We start from the raw sequence: 15914 nt of genomic DNA, 5'->3' as shown, positions 1-15914 counted from the left end.
GTTTCAGTCACCCCAGACTATGTTCCTCCTCTTGCAAACTTTGACTTGGAAACTTTAGATGTAATACCTCATAGCAGTTCTGCTGCTTCAGCAAAAAACAAAAAAAGAGGAAAGATAGGTGAGTATATTTTTTTGTCTTTTATCTTTTACCTCTACCTGAGTTGTGTTGAATTAACCTAACGGTTATATATCAAGGCATCAGTAATTGGAAAGATGATGTAATTGAACCCCTTCCTTAGGAGGCTTATACATATACTATAATTTGCTTATTAAATTACCTCTTTTACCTCTAGGTAGTGTTCAAAAGTTATTTCTTAGTGCAGAGATATTTGGCAAAGCATGATTTTTGATTACTGAAGCGTCTTTTTCTCTTTGAAATACAAGGAGGAAGGAAACGAAAAGCAGATGGCAGCAAAGCACCCTCCCCTGACACACTTTCAAAAGAGGATAATTCGGAATGTGATGCTATGCCCACTGGTAGAAGCCAGCTAGACAAGGTATTAGAATGGCGGGTGTATGACAAAGGTGAATGGCAGCCCAGTGAGATCTTCAGAGGGCCAGCTTTATTCTCCCAACCTCAAGGATTGGGAGAGTTCAAATTAGATTCCTAAATTCTCATGCTTGTCACACACTTCATTGTTTTTTCTAATTATTTTTTTGCACGTTTTACTTCCCTGTTTTGCACCCCAGTGGCACTTTGAATTCTCTTTTATAGCAGTTACAAAGTTGTCACTCTTGTTTAAATATACTTCTTAAACTCTTCCTCGTTCTAACCCAGATCATCAGTTTCTCAAAGAATTTGTACAGTTTCTAGTAATTGATTAGTACCAGAACTTTGTACCATTCATGGAATAGGTTTCATGTATTTGTAATATTGCTTGAGCCTTATGGATCCCAATTATTTTTGTTTTTCAGCTACTGCCTTTTTTTTTTTTTTTTTTTTTTTTTTTTCCCTTTGTGGTGCTGGGAATTGAACCCAGGGCCTTGTGCATGCAAGGCAAGCACTTTACCAACTGAGCTATATCCCCAGCCCCTCAGCTATCGCTTTTTAATGTAATTCATTATACATGATTCCTCTAATCTTCCTAAAGAGCCAAGGTTGGTATTAATATCTGTATTTAATACATGAGGCAACTAAGACCCAAGGAGGGTAAGTGCTTGAGCTTGGAGTTGAAGTCAGATCTTCTTAGCTCTAATCTCATAGTTTTCTTTACCATATGATGATAATGTATTGGTCTGCTTAATATTTCATCCTTAAGCAGAAACCAACCAAGAATCTTGATGTTGGCTTAAATCCCCACATGAAATTACGTGTTCTGCCTTGGAATATTTAGGGACTTTGGTAAAAGGAAGGTGATGATGTAATGGAAATGTAAATTTTTGTGTAAAATGAGTGCATATTTGTACTTTGGAATCTTCTTTAAAAATTAGATTGATATGGGGCTAGGGATGAATAGAAGACTTACTATTCTCTTGGTTGCTAATACTTTATCCCTAGGAACTCATAGGGAAGAAAGTAAAGACATCAGTGTCACTACAGAATTACAGTGCATTTTTCCGAGAGATGGACATTGAGGTCTTCTCTGTTCTGCAATGTGGACTTGTGACCAAATTCATCTTAGATACTGAAATGCACACCGAAGTAAGTGAGACTGGGATCTTAGGAATTAATCTTCCTTTATAAAATTCCTAACTCTATTCTTATTTCAAAAAGAATACTGTGACATTGGAAGAAATTAGAGGGCTAGGGGCAAGGCCCTGAATTCAATGCCCAGCACTGAAAAAAATAAAGACGACTTCAAAGGCCTTTATATATGTGAGAATAGTAATGAGTACTCATGCTCTTCATCCTGATGTTCATGTCGTAAGTCTTTTATGGTGTTACAGATTATAAAACAGTGTTGATGATGTGATTCTTGACTTTAGGGTAATAAACTACTTAGTTTACTTTTTTGTTGTTGTTCTTAGTTTATTTTTATAGAGGAGCACTGTTCTGGTTTATAGAGGTCAGTGCTGTGTTTACTTCTTTTATTTGTTAAGTGTCTACTAATGTAGACATTGGCAGTGAACTAGTACATTTAGCATGGTGCTTGCCTTCAAATAGGTCATAATCTAATAGAGAAAATAGAGATAACTAGCAGTACCTGGTGCCTTATAATATATTGATGCCCTATAATATATTAATGATCGAAAATAAATATCTACAAAATTATGATGAGAGGATGGTGTTTATAATAAAATTGAGAATAGAGGACATTTTCCCTGAAAAAGCAACTTTTGATATGTGACTTCACCAGAGAGTAGAATTTCTTCAGACTAAAAAAATGGAAATACCGTGTTTTAACCTGATACTTAAAAGAATGTAGCCACCTTCAGAATAGAATTCATATATATTTTTCAATTCCTTCTACATTGAGATCCCCATGGAGATTCTCCACATATGTGTGTTGTGTGTTTGAAGTGAGACTATTTCACCCTTTTCATCTGTGGCAATGTAATATACTTACAAACTTCCCACGGCAGGTTATAGTAGTAAAATATTAGGAAAAGAGGTGTAATAGGTGAAATTGTCTTGAGTTAGTCATATTTTTATCACAGAATATTTTAAGAGATACATCTTGGTTACATAGGTGGAAAGATATACAGGGAAATATATTTCTAGAGAAAAATTATGTCTTTTAATCTATATTGTCTCAAAATTCGTGCTTCAATAATTTGAGAATTTGTTTTATTTTGGAAATGCTTGACTTTTTGATAAGTTGACAGGACACAACAGCCATTCTTTTTGAGATGGGGAAATTTTTTCCTTTTTTTAAATTAGAAATTCAATTCTTAATCCATTGGGAAGAGTGAATATGAAATGTACCAAAAATAAAATGACTAGGATATACTTGAAATTATTCCATTTTTCTTGTGTGTGACAGGCTACAGAAGTTGTGCAACTTGGGCCACCTGAGCTGCTTTTCTTGCTGGAAGATCTCTCCCACAAGTTAGATAATATGCTGACACCATCTTTTACCAAGAGAAATCCCTTTCTCAAGGTTAGTGTAAGCAGAAGCATAGAACCTGGGTTTAGTGGATTTGGAAACAAGCCTTGTAGTAGTGAATAGTTATCACTTTTCTTTTGTATTGTTTGGTTCACTGGGTAACATGGTGGCAGCCCTATTGCTAGATCACGTTCACCTTGTGTTGAAGAACTCTGGGACTAGCGTGGTGGTCCCATATATGGTGGTCTTGGCCTAGCATATATGAGGCACCAGGTCTGATAGCACTGAAAAAAAAAAAGAAATTCTGAAACACAGAAAACAAAAAATACCCAAGACAAGAAATTGATTTCTAAATACCCTGAACTTCCCTGAATTCTCATCTTTACCCAGGTTTTGTTTTTTTTTGTTGTTGTTTTATTTTGGTTTGTGTTGCTGCTGGTTGAACCTGGGGTCTCACAAGTGACCAAGCAAGGACTCTATCACTGAACTACACCCCCAGCCCTAAGGTTTTGGTTTTAAACTCCTAAGCTAAGCCTGTGCCCAAGCCTTGGTATGGTAATTGACTGCCTAGAGAGGCCAGAACCTCAGGTGTGTATATAAGGTACAAATGTGGAGCTGCTAGGGGATGCAGGTAATGGCGCAGACAGTGCAATGTGAAGGTCTTGGATATGACACTTAAACATTGATGCAGCCAGTTAGTTGATGCTTTGTACTGTTTGTTTTATATTATTATCTACCTAAATGATTTATATATATAGATAGAGAGAAAAGACTTCATAAATTTGTGTGTTATCCTTGTGCTGGGGCCATACTAATCTCTGACTTGTTCCAGTTTTAGTATATGTACTGCCCAAGTGAGCAGAGTGATTTCTGTTTTTGTGTCTTTAGTTATGTTGGGTCTGTACTTCTTAGTCAGACACCATTCTTATTCTTCAAAGGTTAATCTCGGGGCTGGGGAGATAGCTCAGTTGGTAGAGTGCTTGCCTTGTAAGCACAAAGCCCTGGGTTCGATCCCCAGCACCCAAAAAAAAAAAAAAAAGGTTAATCTCTTGATCATTTGGAAATGCCCCTAGTAAGGTTTTTATCCCCTTTTCTGAATATAGTCTTAGATAAGTAACTCATTTCTCCCTTCCACTCCTACTTCGAAACACAAATTTGACTAAACTCCATGAGGAATATTTAGATTCAGAGAAACTGTCCAGCAGTTTCTTCCCTCATAACTCTGAATTTATTACAGAATAAAGGAAACCGGAATATTGGTTTCTCGCATCTCCATCAGAGATCTGCCCCAGAAATTGTTCATTATGTTGTTCAACTGCTGACCCCGATGTGTAACCATCTGGAGAACATTCACAACTATTTCCAGGTCAGAAGACTATCTTATCCTTATAGAGACTTAGAAATCACCCAGTGAACATGAGATTTCCTTTTCAACTGAGAAGAATTGAAGGAAAATTAGGATGATTCATTTTTCTTTTTAGTGCTCAGATGCCGAGGATCATAGTGAAGTTGGTGGACCAGGAGTGAAGGCTCAAGAGTACCACATAATGGCTTCCTGTTATCAGAGGCTACTGCAAATTTTTCATGGACTTTTTGCTTGGTGAGTGTATGGGAAGTATGATTATAGACAGAAATGAATATGTACTTGATTTTACTTAATGATTGGGCACCAAGGTACAGAAAAGAAGGAAAGGCCCAAAGCCTTAGGTAACAATGGTGCTTTATTCTTTTTCATTTGCCCTTGCGCCCTCTGGGTCTTATGTGGCCACTATCATTAACCCATTTGATAAATTGTGAGACTTCCTGATTAGCTAATGATAACAAATCTGGCCATTTTATTCCTTCTGTTTCCTGTAGCAAGTATTCTATAATAACTCGGAAAACTATTACTTTAAAAATTGTTTCTCAAAAATTTGTAAATAAATCCCAGATTTTGTGGTAAAGAGCTGAACACCGTGTGAGCTAGGGTATTTTGGAACACCATGGAAGCAGGTGATCAGGCCTTTAAAGGGTTGACGGCCTTTAGGGAGGTTAAGAAAAGAGTTTAAAGGTTTAGCATGGGTAAAAGTAGAAAAAAAGGTTGTCTGTTCCATAAATACTTTGATTCCTCAGGGCTAGGCCCTGTCCTGTCTACTCTTACACAGGTTTTCTGTGTAAGAGCAGCCTTACGCAAGCTCAAATTTATGCCAGGTTTTATCCTCTGAGTTTGAGGCATTTATATCCAATTGCCTACTCAACACCCGCTTAAGATGTGTCAGTAACACCTCAAACTCATCACATCCCAAACAGAGTGTGTCATCACTGTTCCTCCAAGCTTTCTCTGGCTCTGTAAATGGTACCACCAGTTGTCTGAACCCCAAACCAGGAGTTATTTTTTGTCCCATCCTCTATCTTCCACCCTTTCTTTCTCCCACGTGTGATCTCCAAATTCTGTTTTCTTCATCTTCTGTATAATATCTAGATAACCATCTGTCCATCTCTCTCCACTGCTGCTAGACTGCCATCATCTCCAACTTGTACTAGATTAGTTTCACAGTTGGTCTCTTTTCCACCAATTGTCCTGCTTGGGTCCATTCCTTGCACAGGAGTCACAATGATCTTCCCAACACAAATCCAATCTGAGCTTGTCCCAGTTTTGGTCTCTGATTGCTGTTAGATTTTTCTGAGTTCAGACTCTCTTGCCTAGCTTCTCAGGCTCCCTACTGCCTGCCTCCTGCTCCACCTGTTGTCTTGCCTTCTACTTGCAGCCATAATGAGTTTAAACTATTGTAGCACCCTACATAGCTTTCATCTGAAAGACTTTACACATACTCTCCTCTGCCTGGATTTCCACACTTCTGATACATCTAATCTCCTGAGATCTAACTTCACTTCTTCAGAGGCATTTTCTCTAACCCTTAGATTAGGTAAACTCTTTTATGCCCACCCAATCCCACCCCACATTTCTCCTACCACTTTTTTTTTTTTTTTTTATTGGTACCAGGGATTGAACTCGGGCACTCATCCACTAAGCCACATCCCTAGCCCTATTTTGTATTTTATTAGAGACAGGTCTCACTGAGGTGCTTAGGCTTCACTTTTCCTGAGGCTGGCTTTGAACTCAGATCCTCCTGCCTCAGCCTCCTGAGCCGCTGAGATTATAGGTGTACGCGACTGCGTCCAGCCCTCCTACTATTTCTGTATTCTGTTACGATATCACTACTTTTAATAGTTACTTATCTGTCTTCCCTGCGATACTTCGAGCTCCAGGAAGGCAGAGATCAGTCATTTTTGTATTCTCTGTACTTAAAAGCAGTGCCTAACAAATTATTTGAATAGACCATACATCAAGGAGATTTATTTATGGCAGATAACATATGAAAGGATGTTTGTTATTTTTAGTTATTGCAAATGCAAATTAAAAGCACGTGAATAGGCTTGGGATGTAGCTCAGAGGTAGAGCACTTGTCTAGTGTGCACTAGTGAGGCAGTGGGTTCAATCCCCAGCACCAGAAAAACACAGTGAGATAGTACAACATACTCATTAGTGTAGCTAAGTGAAAAAGCCTATGCCAAATATTGGTGAAAATGTGGAACAGCTGATATGCTCACTTGCTGCTGGTCTGACTATAATTGGTATAACCACTTTGAAAAACAATTTGAATGTTTCTTGAAAAGTTAAATGAATATTTACCATATGACCCAACTGTTCCATCCCTAGTGTGTTTATGCCCTCCCCCAGTGAAAACGTATGTCCACACAGTCTTATTCATGAATGTTTATAGCAGTTTTATTTATAATAGTTCCAAAGTAGAAATGACCCAATGTCCATCAACTGGTGAATATATAAATTGTGATGTATCCATATCCTTATGGGGCATTGCTACATGCAACATGATAAATAAATATGTGCTAAATAAAAGGCAAGATTATAAGAGATCACAGTATTTGATTCCATTTGTATAAAATTCTAGAAAAAGCATATTTTGTAGGAAAATATCAGTTGTTGCATAATAGCATTGGGCATGAAGATGGAAAGAGGAATGAATTACAATGGAGTGTAAGGAAACTTAGGGGGGTGATGGATATATTCATTATCTTCACTTTGGTGATGGTTTCTAGGTTTATAAATAAAACCTGATCAAATTCAGCATTTTAAGTATATGCAATTTATTGTTCATTAATTATACCTCAAAGTAGTGGGGGACAAACCTGACACATCATGGCCCTCAGAATATATTTGTTGAAGGAAAGGTAAATAACACTGGTGATGTGGAGAATGTTTCTAGAGGAGACAATCTGGGGGTCACATTGTGCTGGCCTTGAAAGTCTTGCAGAAGAATTCAAATATGCAGGCAAGCAGTTTTGGAGTTCTGTGATCACAGCCTTAATATAATGAAAGCATTTTAAGAAGACCTTTTTGGCAGCAGTGTACAAGACAGAGTAGAAAGGGGTACAGAAAGACTAGTCAGAAGGAGTTGCCATGATCTGTGCCAGGGACCTGGCCTGGAACGATAGTCTGGACTTGGGAAGAAGGAGACAATCTGAGAGAGAATTCAAGATGAAATTGTTAAGACAATTTATTAATGTAGAGAAATTGATAAATTCTTTATTTGGCATCTACTGTGGATTTGGCATTAATTTAGCAATTTGACAAAATTACTCATGTTTTAGAAGACTGAGGCTTACCTCTAAAATGTAAGGAATGAGGAAAGCTCCCTGCCCTCTTGAAAATAGCCTGTGAGCTGGGCTTGGTTGTGCATGCCTATAATTCCAGTGACTTGGAAAGCTGAGGCAGGAGGATTCCAAGTTTGAGGCCAGCCTCAGCAATTTAGCAAGGTCCTAACCAACTTAGACCCTGCCTTTAAAAAAAAAAAAAAAAAAAAAAAAAAACAACGGACTGGGATGTAGCTCCGTGGTAAAGTACCTCTGGGTTCAATCCCTAATAGAAAGAAAGAAAAGCCTGTGAGGACTTTTAGATCCTTAAGGTAGGACTGTTCTGGGTGTACTTTAATTTATAATCTTATATAAGTTATATAATTCTTAAGAATTATATAATTCTTAGAATTGAGATTGAATTTGTCAATTGGGTACTTTTACTTCTTTTTAAACACCGTTGACTGGTTGATAATGTAGACTAGAGCTAAGGATCTGAAATGCTGTCCAGGTAATTTTCCTGAAACCCAGCTAAACTACCTTGCTTTACCTTTTTCTTTACTTTTCCGTTAGGAGTGGATTTTTTCACATTGGAAATCATAATTTACTGTACTCAGCCCTTGAGATCCTCGCTAGCCGACTGAAGCAAATAGAACATGAACAGTCATTGGAGGAATTAGTCAGGTGGGTCAGAATGTAAAGTGTTTTCCCAAGCAATTCCTAGGAACTAGTTGTCAAGATTTCCTTGACAGTCAGTAGAGTGCTTGCCTTGTAAGCACAAGGCCCTGGGTTCGATCCCCAGCACCCCCCCCAAAAAAAATAAATAAAAAATAAAAAATAAAAATAAAAAAAAAGATTTCCTTGAAAAATTTTGAGAGTCTCAGTATTTGGGAAGGAAATTGATATTTTCAGCACTTTTCCTCAGCATATAAGCTCTCTCACTTGAGTGTTTGAATAAATTGTGCAGCATTAATTAATTATACCATGCTAGATCTTCAGGCATACATCAGCCCTTAGAGTCTGCCTTTTCAGGTAATGATGATGAAAACATTAACCATCTGCATTCAACTCTTGAGTGTCCAAGGACTTCCTGTGTTTCCTACCAGGGTTTTATATGTAGGTAGCAGCTAGTTATCACTGATGGCCAGCCTCCTTTCTTCAGCCTTAGAGGAAAACCATCTGTGACTGAGGGCAAGGCTATGGAAGACGGAAGTGAGAAAGTAATTTAAGGGACAGGCTCTCAGCTCCTATCCAGCATCATCCGGAGTGACTTGTTCTTTCCCTCCCCTCCTTGATAGCCTTGGCCATCACTGTGTCAGCGCTCAGTGTTTGTCTTCCCTGAAGAGCAGGACCTTATTCGATAGAGTACTTTTAGGGGTGTAGCTCAGTGGTTTTGCCCTGGGTTTGAGCTCATGGGGTTTGCTCATGGTTGAGGCCCTGGGTTCCATCCCTAGCTCTGAAAAATCAAACAGAGGGAAGAAGGGAGAGAAAGAAAGAGATAACTTTTAATTTGACCTCTTTCTCACCAACCAATCAGGAGTCGACTCGGGTATCATTTTAACAACAATTTAACAATTCTAAACTGATTTTGATTCCCTATCTCCCATTATTTTATTGCATTGAAACCAGACCATCTGTGATATATTCATTAAAAGCTGTGCTTTCAGCTAGGCAACTTAGACTCTGTCTCAAAATAAAATTTGAAAAAGGGCTTGGGGATCTGGGGTTGTATCTTGGTGGAGTGCTTGCCTGGCATGTGTGAGGCTTTGGGTTCGATTCTCAGCACCATATATAAATAAATTAAATAAAGGTCCCTTGACAACTAAAAACATTTTTTTTTTTTTTTAAAGTGAGTGGGCTGGGAATATAGATAAGTGGTTGAGTATTTGCCTAGCAAGTGTGAGGCCCTGTGTTTGATCTCTAGTACTGAAAAAAAAATTTTTTTAAACTATATTTTCTGTGCCTAGTATTTTAATTTCCTTCCATATTGTCTCTGTTGGATTTTATTTTATTTTATTTTTTGGTACTGGAGATTAACCCAGGGATTCTTAACCACTAAGCCATATTGTCAGCCCCTTATATTTTTTGTTTTGAAACAGTTACTCAGAGCCTTGCTAAGTTGCCGAAGCTGGCTTTGAATTTGCTGTCCTCCTGCCTCAATTTTCCTGGCCACTGGGATTACAGGTGTGCCCCAAGTTCATCCAGCTGAACTTGGATTTTAAACATGATTTTCATTGTTGCCCACGGCTTTATCCAGGGTTGCACAAATTGCATTTCTTGACATGCATGACCCTTTTAAGGCCAGCATTCTATCCACGGGGCTCTCTTTTGCCTTGACTTTCTCCATACAAAGATAGAATTTTTTGTCAAGATGCTTGAAACTTGGTACTAAAGCACCTGAAAATGAGGATTCTGATTAGGCCCTCAAACACTTATAGGGAACTTGGACAACTCTTCTGGATTTTAATGTCTTTAATACATGTGATGCTGTGTGTTTTGTTGTTTTGTTTCTTGTCTCCTTACAGTCAGAGCTTCAATTACTTGCAGAATTTTCATCCCAGCATTCCCAGTTTCCAGTGTGGTCTTTATCTCATCAGACTTTTGATGGTTCTTTTAGAGAAATCTACGGCTCCTGCTCCAAAGAAAGAAAAAATTGGTGATGGGATCAGTTCCTCTTTTTCATGAATAGGATTAATATCTCACTCTTGTAAACTTAGGCTTCCCAGAACTTTGTTTATTTTTGCATGTAAATCCTCACATAATCTTGGTTATGCCCTCTTGCTACACTAAGGAGGCCATTTTCCCGGAAGGAGCTCTGACTTCTGATATTGCTTAGTGTGACTTTGTTTAGGTCAGCTGGCTACCTAGGATTGCTGGGTACCAAGGTTTGGAACCCAGGGCCTTTGTGCATGCTGACTACGCACACTCTTAACACTGAGCTACATTCCCAGCCTTGGACAATTTTCTGTTTGGCTTAAATTTTAATCATAATCATATCCTAAAAAAAAAAAAAATCAGGGGCTGAGATTGTAGCTCAGTGGTGGAGGACTTGCCTACCATGTGTGAGGCAGTGTTTTCAGTTCATAGCACTGTGTAAAAATAAATAAAGGGGGTTGGGGAGATAGCTCAGTTGGTAGAGTGCTTGCCTTGCATGCACAAGGCCCTAGGTTCAATCCCTAGCACCACAAAAAAATAAAATAAAAATAAATAAATAAATAAAGGTATTATGTCCATTTACAACTAAAAATATATTTTTAAAAATCATCTGAAGGGTTGGGGATATAGCTCAGTTGGTAGAGTGCTTGCATTGCAAGCACAAAGCCCTGGGTTCAATCCCCAGCACCGCAAAAAAAAAAAACAACTGAGACATTTGACAAAAAGAGACAGAAAACATGAGGTTGATAAAGTGGGAGGAAAAGAAGAAATCAGGTGTAGAAGGAAGTATTAGAATCTTCCTTGACCTTTCTTTAACTGTATTATATCATCATTCTTGGAGTGCACCTCACTGATGATACATCCTTGTTGGCAGCACAAACAGAAGACAAGATGAAAATGTGAAGCAGTGCTTTATTATTCCCTGTTGATTAAGACGGGAGAATGTGGTCTGAAGTTGGGAAGGCAACTGCTGTTGACCTGCCCATGAGGAGCACAGTTGACTTTCCTAGTGCCCAGCTGTACTTCTTGTGGGTCTTTGTTAGTTCATGTTCATAGCATTGTTTTTAAAATTTCTTGATAAGAACTCCTTAGTAAATTTAGAATAATAATTCTTTTGGTCAATAATCCCAAAAGCCTGGAAGATGAGTGAGTTTATCTGATCATTATACATTGTATACATACATTGAAATGTCACTCTATACTCCATGAATATGTGCAGTTATTAGGTGTCAAAGAAAAATGCTTAAATATATATTTTTTAAAAAGAGTGAGGTTAGTTTCCCACTAATGGGAAGCTCTGTCTTGTTTACTAACAGCTTCCCTGGCCAGACAGTGCCTCTGTCGGGTGTGGTCACATGGGGAGAAAGAGAAGAGCAGCATCTTCAATGAGCATCTGCATGATATGCTTTGGTGAGATGTTTGGTTTCTTTCAGTAAGCCAAATACCCCCTTTCCATTTTGCTTCTGATGGAATCCCTCATCTGGTCAGAGACCTCTGTTAAGGGGAACTTGAGAGTTTAAACTGTACACAATTTGGAATTCGAGGATCTTAAAATCCTCTGCTTCTGCTTTCCTCTGTTAACTAATTCCTTATTGTTAAATCAAACCATAGAGGAAGTGGTGGAGTCTGCAGTTGTATCCTACCTTATTTATTAGCCAAATACATCTGTTGTCCACTTTATTCAAGATGTATCCATCACTTCCAAGGTGTCTTAACTATTTCTGATTGAGTCTCATTTCCTTTATCTTCAGACAAGTATCTGGAATCTTTGTTATTAAAAATAAAAGCCTGAAGTTGTTTTAAAGCTTATTAGGTGTATGCCTGTAAGCCAACTACTCAGGAGGCTGAGGCTTGAGTCAAAAAACGAAAAGGACTGGGAATGTGGCTTAACGGTAGAGTTCTTGCCTAGCAAGGCCCTGGGTTTAATCCCCATTAATGCTGGGGTGTGGGGGAGGTTGCTGCTTGGTAACATCCCAAATAAGAAAATCTGTACTACTTAGAAATTCAGTGGCATGTGTTCATACTCTTGCAACTCTCTATGCAGCATCTACCTGGAGCACACTGACAATGTTCTGAAGGCCATAGAGGAGATTGCTGGCATTGGTGTCCCAGAACTGATCAACTCTCCAAAAGATGCATCTTCTTCTACATTCCCTACGCTGACAAGGTAAAGGAGTTCTTGCTCCAGCTCTCTTCCTCAGATATGTTCACATTGTCTAATGTATATAGTTTCCACTCCTCTAATTTTGATATATTTGGTAGGTACCATCCTTCATAGTGCTGAGTGTTTATGCACTCCTTCCAGGGTCTCAGCCATTCTATGTGAGAGGACCTTGTTGAGGAATAAACCGTTAGTAGTTACGGTTTCAAAGGAAATGAATTTCTGACTAGACTTTCATCCTTTAAACTTGAAACTAGGGCTTGGGAAGATAGCTTAGTGGTAGTGCATGCCTACCATGCATGAGGCCCAGGTTTGATGCCCAGCATCATAAAAAAAAAAATACATATATATATATATATATATAAAATACAAACCTGAGATTATTGTTCTAATATTTTAACAACTTTGAGGTCAGAGTGATTGTCGTATCTAATCATACATGTCTCAATGAGTTTGTGTCTCATCATCAGTTGTTATACTTGTATAGTCTTTCCAGTTTATAAAGCACTTTAACATTCTTTATCTCATTTGATCCTTTCAATAATTCTATCAGGTAGGTTTCATTATCCCCTTTTTACTGTTGAGGAAAATGAGGATTAGAGAAGGAACCTCTCCCACTTATGTAAGACATAAAATGAATGTGGAAATAGGATTGAACTTGGATCTTCTCTCTGCTGCTTCACTGCTCTTTCTGTCCTGCTCTGTCACCTCCTTCCATAAAGCTAGCCCAGTCCCATTATTTTGTAGGCCATCTACTCAGACTCATTTCTGAATCCTTTCCACTTTCCTATCCTTTTCAGTGGACCCTAGTGAAAGAACACTCAGAGACGTTGGGGAGGAAATCGTTGTTGGTTCCTGGCTTCTCAGGAAGTTCTTTCTAAGCAGTGCATCATTGTGAGAGTGTATGCACTTTTCCCTCTTTTAGGCACACCTTCGTCATTTTCTTCCGTGTGATGATGGCTGAACTTGAGAAGACAGTGAAAGGTCTCCAGGCTGGCACAGCAGCAGACTCACAGCAGGTGGGTCAGATGCTCCCCCACCAAGAAATGGACCCTGGATTCTTGAAATTTGCTGATTCTTCTATTTCTTGGGCCCAGGGTTTCTCCTAAGCTACTTCCTATGAGTTACCAAAATCCAGGATATTTTTCAAAAAGCTCTTGGTTTAATTTCCTTTCCTTCTAGTTGGAGGTAAGAATTGGGCTCTATTTTCCCTGGCCACTGCCCAATTTGTCACTTGTCAGCTGGCATGAGGTAAGCCAGTCTGTTTGAGATGCTGTGGGCCTTGGCAGCCTGCTAACCAGAACTGGACTATTGAGATCGAGGGCTACCACAGGCAGGCAGAAGCCACAGAGATCTGGTGGCCAGCAGGTATGCTGCAGAAGCTGTACCTACTTGGAAGTTACTGAAAAGACCCTCTATCAGGTGCTCTGACATTATTACAATGTGCGGGCCCTAGAACCACCTTGTGGGTGCACTGGTTGCCAATTTCTTTGGTAGGATAATTGGCTTTAACCTCTGAATTGCTGTGTGATTGAAGAACTGTGTGTTAGTGGGAGTACAGGAGAAGAGTGATTCTGTGTGCTGATTCAGAGGCACCTGTTTGATTGTCCCCAGATTCATGAAGAGAAGCTCCTCTACTGGAACATGGCTGTTCGAGACTTCAGTATCCTCATCAACCTGATGAAAGTAAGTGTGGAGGCTCCCTGACCTGTCTCACCAACTAACTGCAGAAAATGAGGCCCTGGCTTCCAAAATGGACCCTCTTTGCTCCTGTCCTCACTCCTCCTTGAGACCTGTCTCCTACACACACACACACACACACACACTCTCTCTCTCTCTCTCTCTCTCTCTCTCTCTCTCTCTCTCTCTCTCTCTCTCTCTCTCTCTTCCAATGTGTTGCCTGTTCCCCTGCCCATCCTTGCTAACCTCTTTGTCTCCTTAGGCAGTGTCTTTTTCCTTTTTTTCCTGCTTCCTACCTACACCACAATACTTACTCCTTGTCATTTTCTCTCACCTTGCCCTGAGTCCTCTTTGATCTCACTCCCTTTTACAACCCTCAGTGTCTTCATTATTCTTCAAACTAGTGCTTTCTCCCACTCCCAGATTTTGTTCAGGCTGATCCCTCAGTCTAGAATGTCATTGTCTCTCTGTTCCACCTCACTTATAAAAAACTTTTTTCTGAAAGGTTTATTTAGATAAAGGTTTTGGCCCTCTAATACCATATTCTCAACATCTCCAATTGGAATCAATTTCTTGTCCCTCTTTGCTCCTCCTTTTCTTTGACTTCAATTGTGACAGTTACTCTGTTCTGTAAATTAATTTGTAATTGAAGTATTGACTTGCTTTCTTCATTTTAGATTTCTCTACAGCACCCAGAGCTGTGCTGGGATGCTCAAAGGAGCCATCCTCAGCTTTGATTTCTTGTCTTTCACCTCCCCAGGTATTTGATAGTCATCCTGTTCTGCATGTATGTTTGAAGGTGAGAGCTTCACTGGGCCCTGTTCAGTTTTTCTTCATCCTGTGGTTGTTCTAAAGAGGCCTCAGCTAAGATGAGTTGCCAATACTTGCACAGGCCAGAGGCTGTAGAATCTATGCTAACAGGTGGTGACTTAGGGAAGGCAATAGATATATTAACTCAGTGCTTGCCTAACATGTGTAAGGCCCTGGGTTCCATCCCCAGAACTGTTTGTTTTTTTTTGTTTTGTTTTGTTTTTAAAGAAGAAGAAGAAGAAGAAGTAGAAAAAGAGGGAAGAGGAAAGGCCTTTGAGGTGGCCTTGTGAATGTGGAAGCTGATGTGATATTCTGATGTCCTCCTGACTCTTCTCTATGGGGATTTCCCAGAGTAGCTGTAGATTTGAAAGTAAACCCAATATTGTAGAGAAAATACTCTTTCCCACTCCTGATGTCTCCTTCCAAGTGGATGGTGCCCCAGTCTATCTCTTGGCCTCTTTCTACCCTTGTCCAATGGGAGATGGGTGAGTCAGGGGCAGGGGGTGATTTCTCTGATATGGAAGTATTGGAAATTGCTGTGTGCTCCCTTAACCCTACACAGTTTCTTCCTCTGGGGAGTCATTCATCCTCAGGGAGTTGGAATTCCCCCTGCTCCTCTCTGCTCTCACTCTTTAGTTAGGCCTGTGGCCATTGGCTATATCTGGAATAAGTAAGTCACCTAATTCTGGGGCTTAGTTACAGACAGTTTTCATATGAAACTACCTTCTCCAAATGAACCTTTGGACCACTCCCAATTTATTTTTTGCATATAAAAAAGGAACATAATATCTTTGGGCTGGTGGTGCTATGCTGCCTCAGCAGAGGCCTTTCAAGTGAAAGAAGTCACCAGTGTCTCTTTTCTTCAGTATGGACGTCTCTTTGTGGAAGCATTTCTGAAGCAGTGTATGCCGCTCCTGGACTTCAGTTTTAGAAAACACCGGGTAAGAGCAGTTCCCCTGCCCATGTTCTGGGAACTCTTGGGACCT

The 15914-nt window shown here is 39.5% G+C and overlaps 1 protein-coding gene across 4 annotated transcripts in view; it reads left to right on the top strand.

Moving 5' to 3' along the window:
- Positions 1-15914, top strand: part of FANCD2 (FA complementation group D2) — a 56204-nt gene that overhangs the window by 34856 nt on the left and 5434 nt on the right. For 3 of the 4 annotated variants that reach the window (XM_079122329.1, XM_079122330.1, XM_079122328.1), the window contains exons 27-40: positions 8-118; positions 385-497; positions 1499-1642; positions 2925-3041; positions 4225-4353; positions 4469-4587; positions 8196-8306; positions 10148-10278; positions 11594-11687; positions 12322-12444; positions 13364-13457; positions 14053-14124; positions 14879-14917; positions 15795-15869. In XM_079122329.1, coding sequence (XP_078978455.1) covers positions 8-118; positions 385-497; positions 1499-1642; positions 2925-3041; positions 4225-4353; positions 4469-4587; positions 8196-8306; positions 10148-10278; positions 11594-11687; positions 12322-12444; positions 13364-13457; positions 14053-14124; positions 14879-14917; positions 15795-15869 — 1472 coding nt within the window. The remainder of the gene's footprint in view (positions 1-7; positions 119-384; positions 498-1498; positions 1643-2924; positions 3042-4224; positions 4354-4468; positions 4588-8195; positions 8307-10147; positions 10279-11593; positions 11688-12321; positions 12445-13363; positions 13458-14052; positions 14125-14878; positions 14918-15794; positions 15870-15914) is intronic. The other variant, XM_079122331.1, reaches the window with a different exon arrangement.

The sequence above is a fragment of the Sciurus vulgaris genome (genome assembly GCF_902686455.1).
Source record: "Sciurus vulgaris genome assembly, chromosome: 19".
NCBI classification, from domain to species: domain Eukaryota; kingdom Metazoa; phylum Chordata; class Mammalia; order Rodentia; family Sciuridae; genus Sciurus; species Sciurus vulgaris.
The sequence above is the reverse complement of the archived record's forward strand: the minus strand, read 5'-3'. Positions and strand labels throughout refer to the sequence as shown.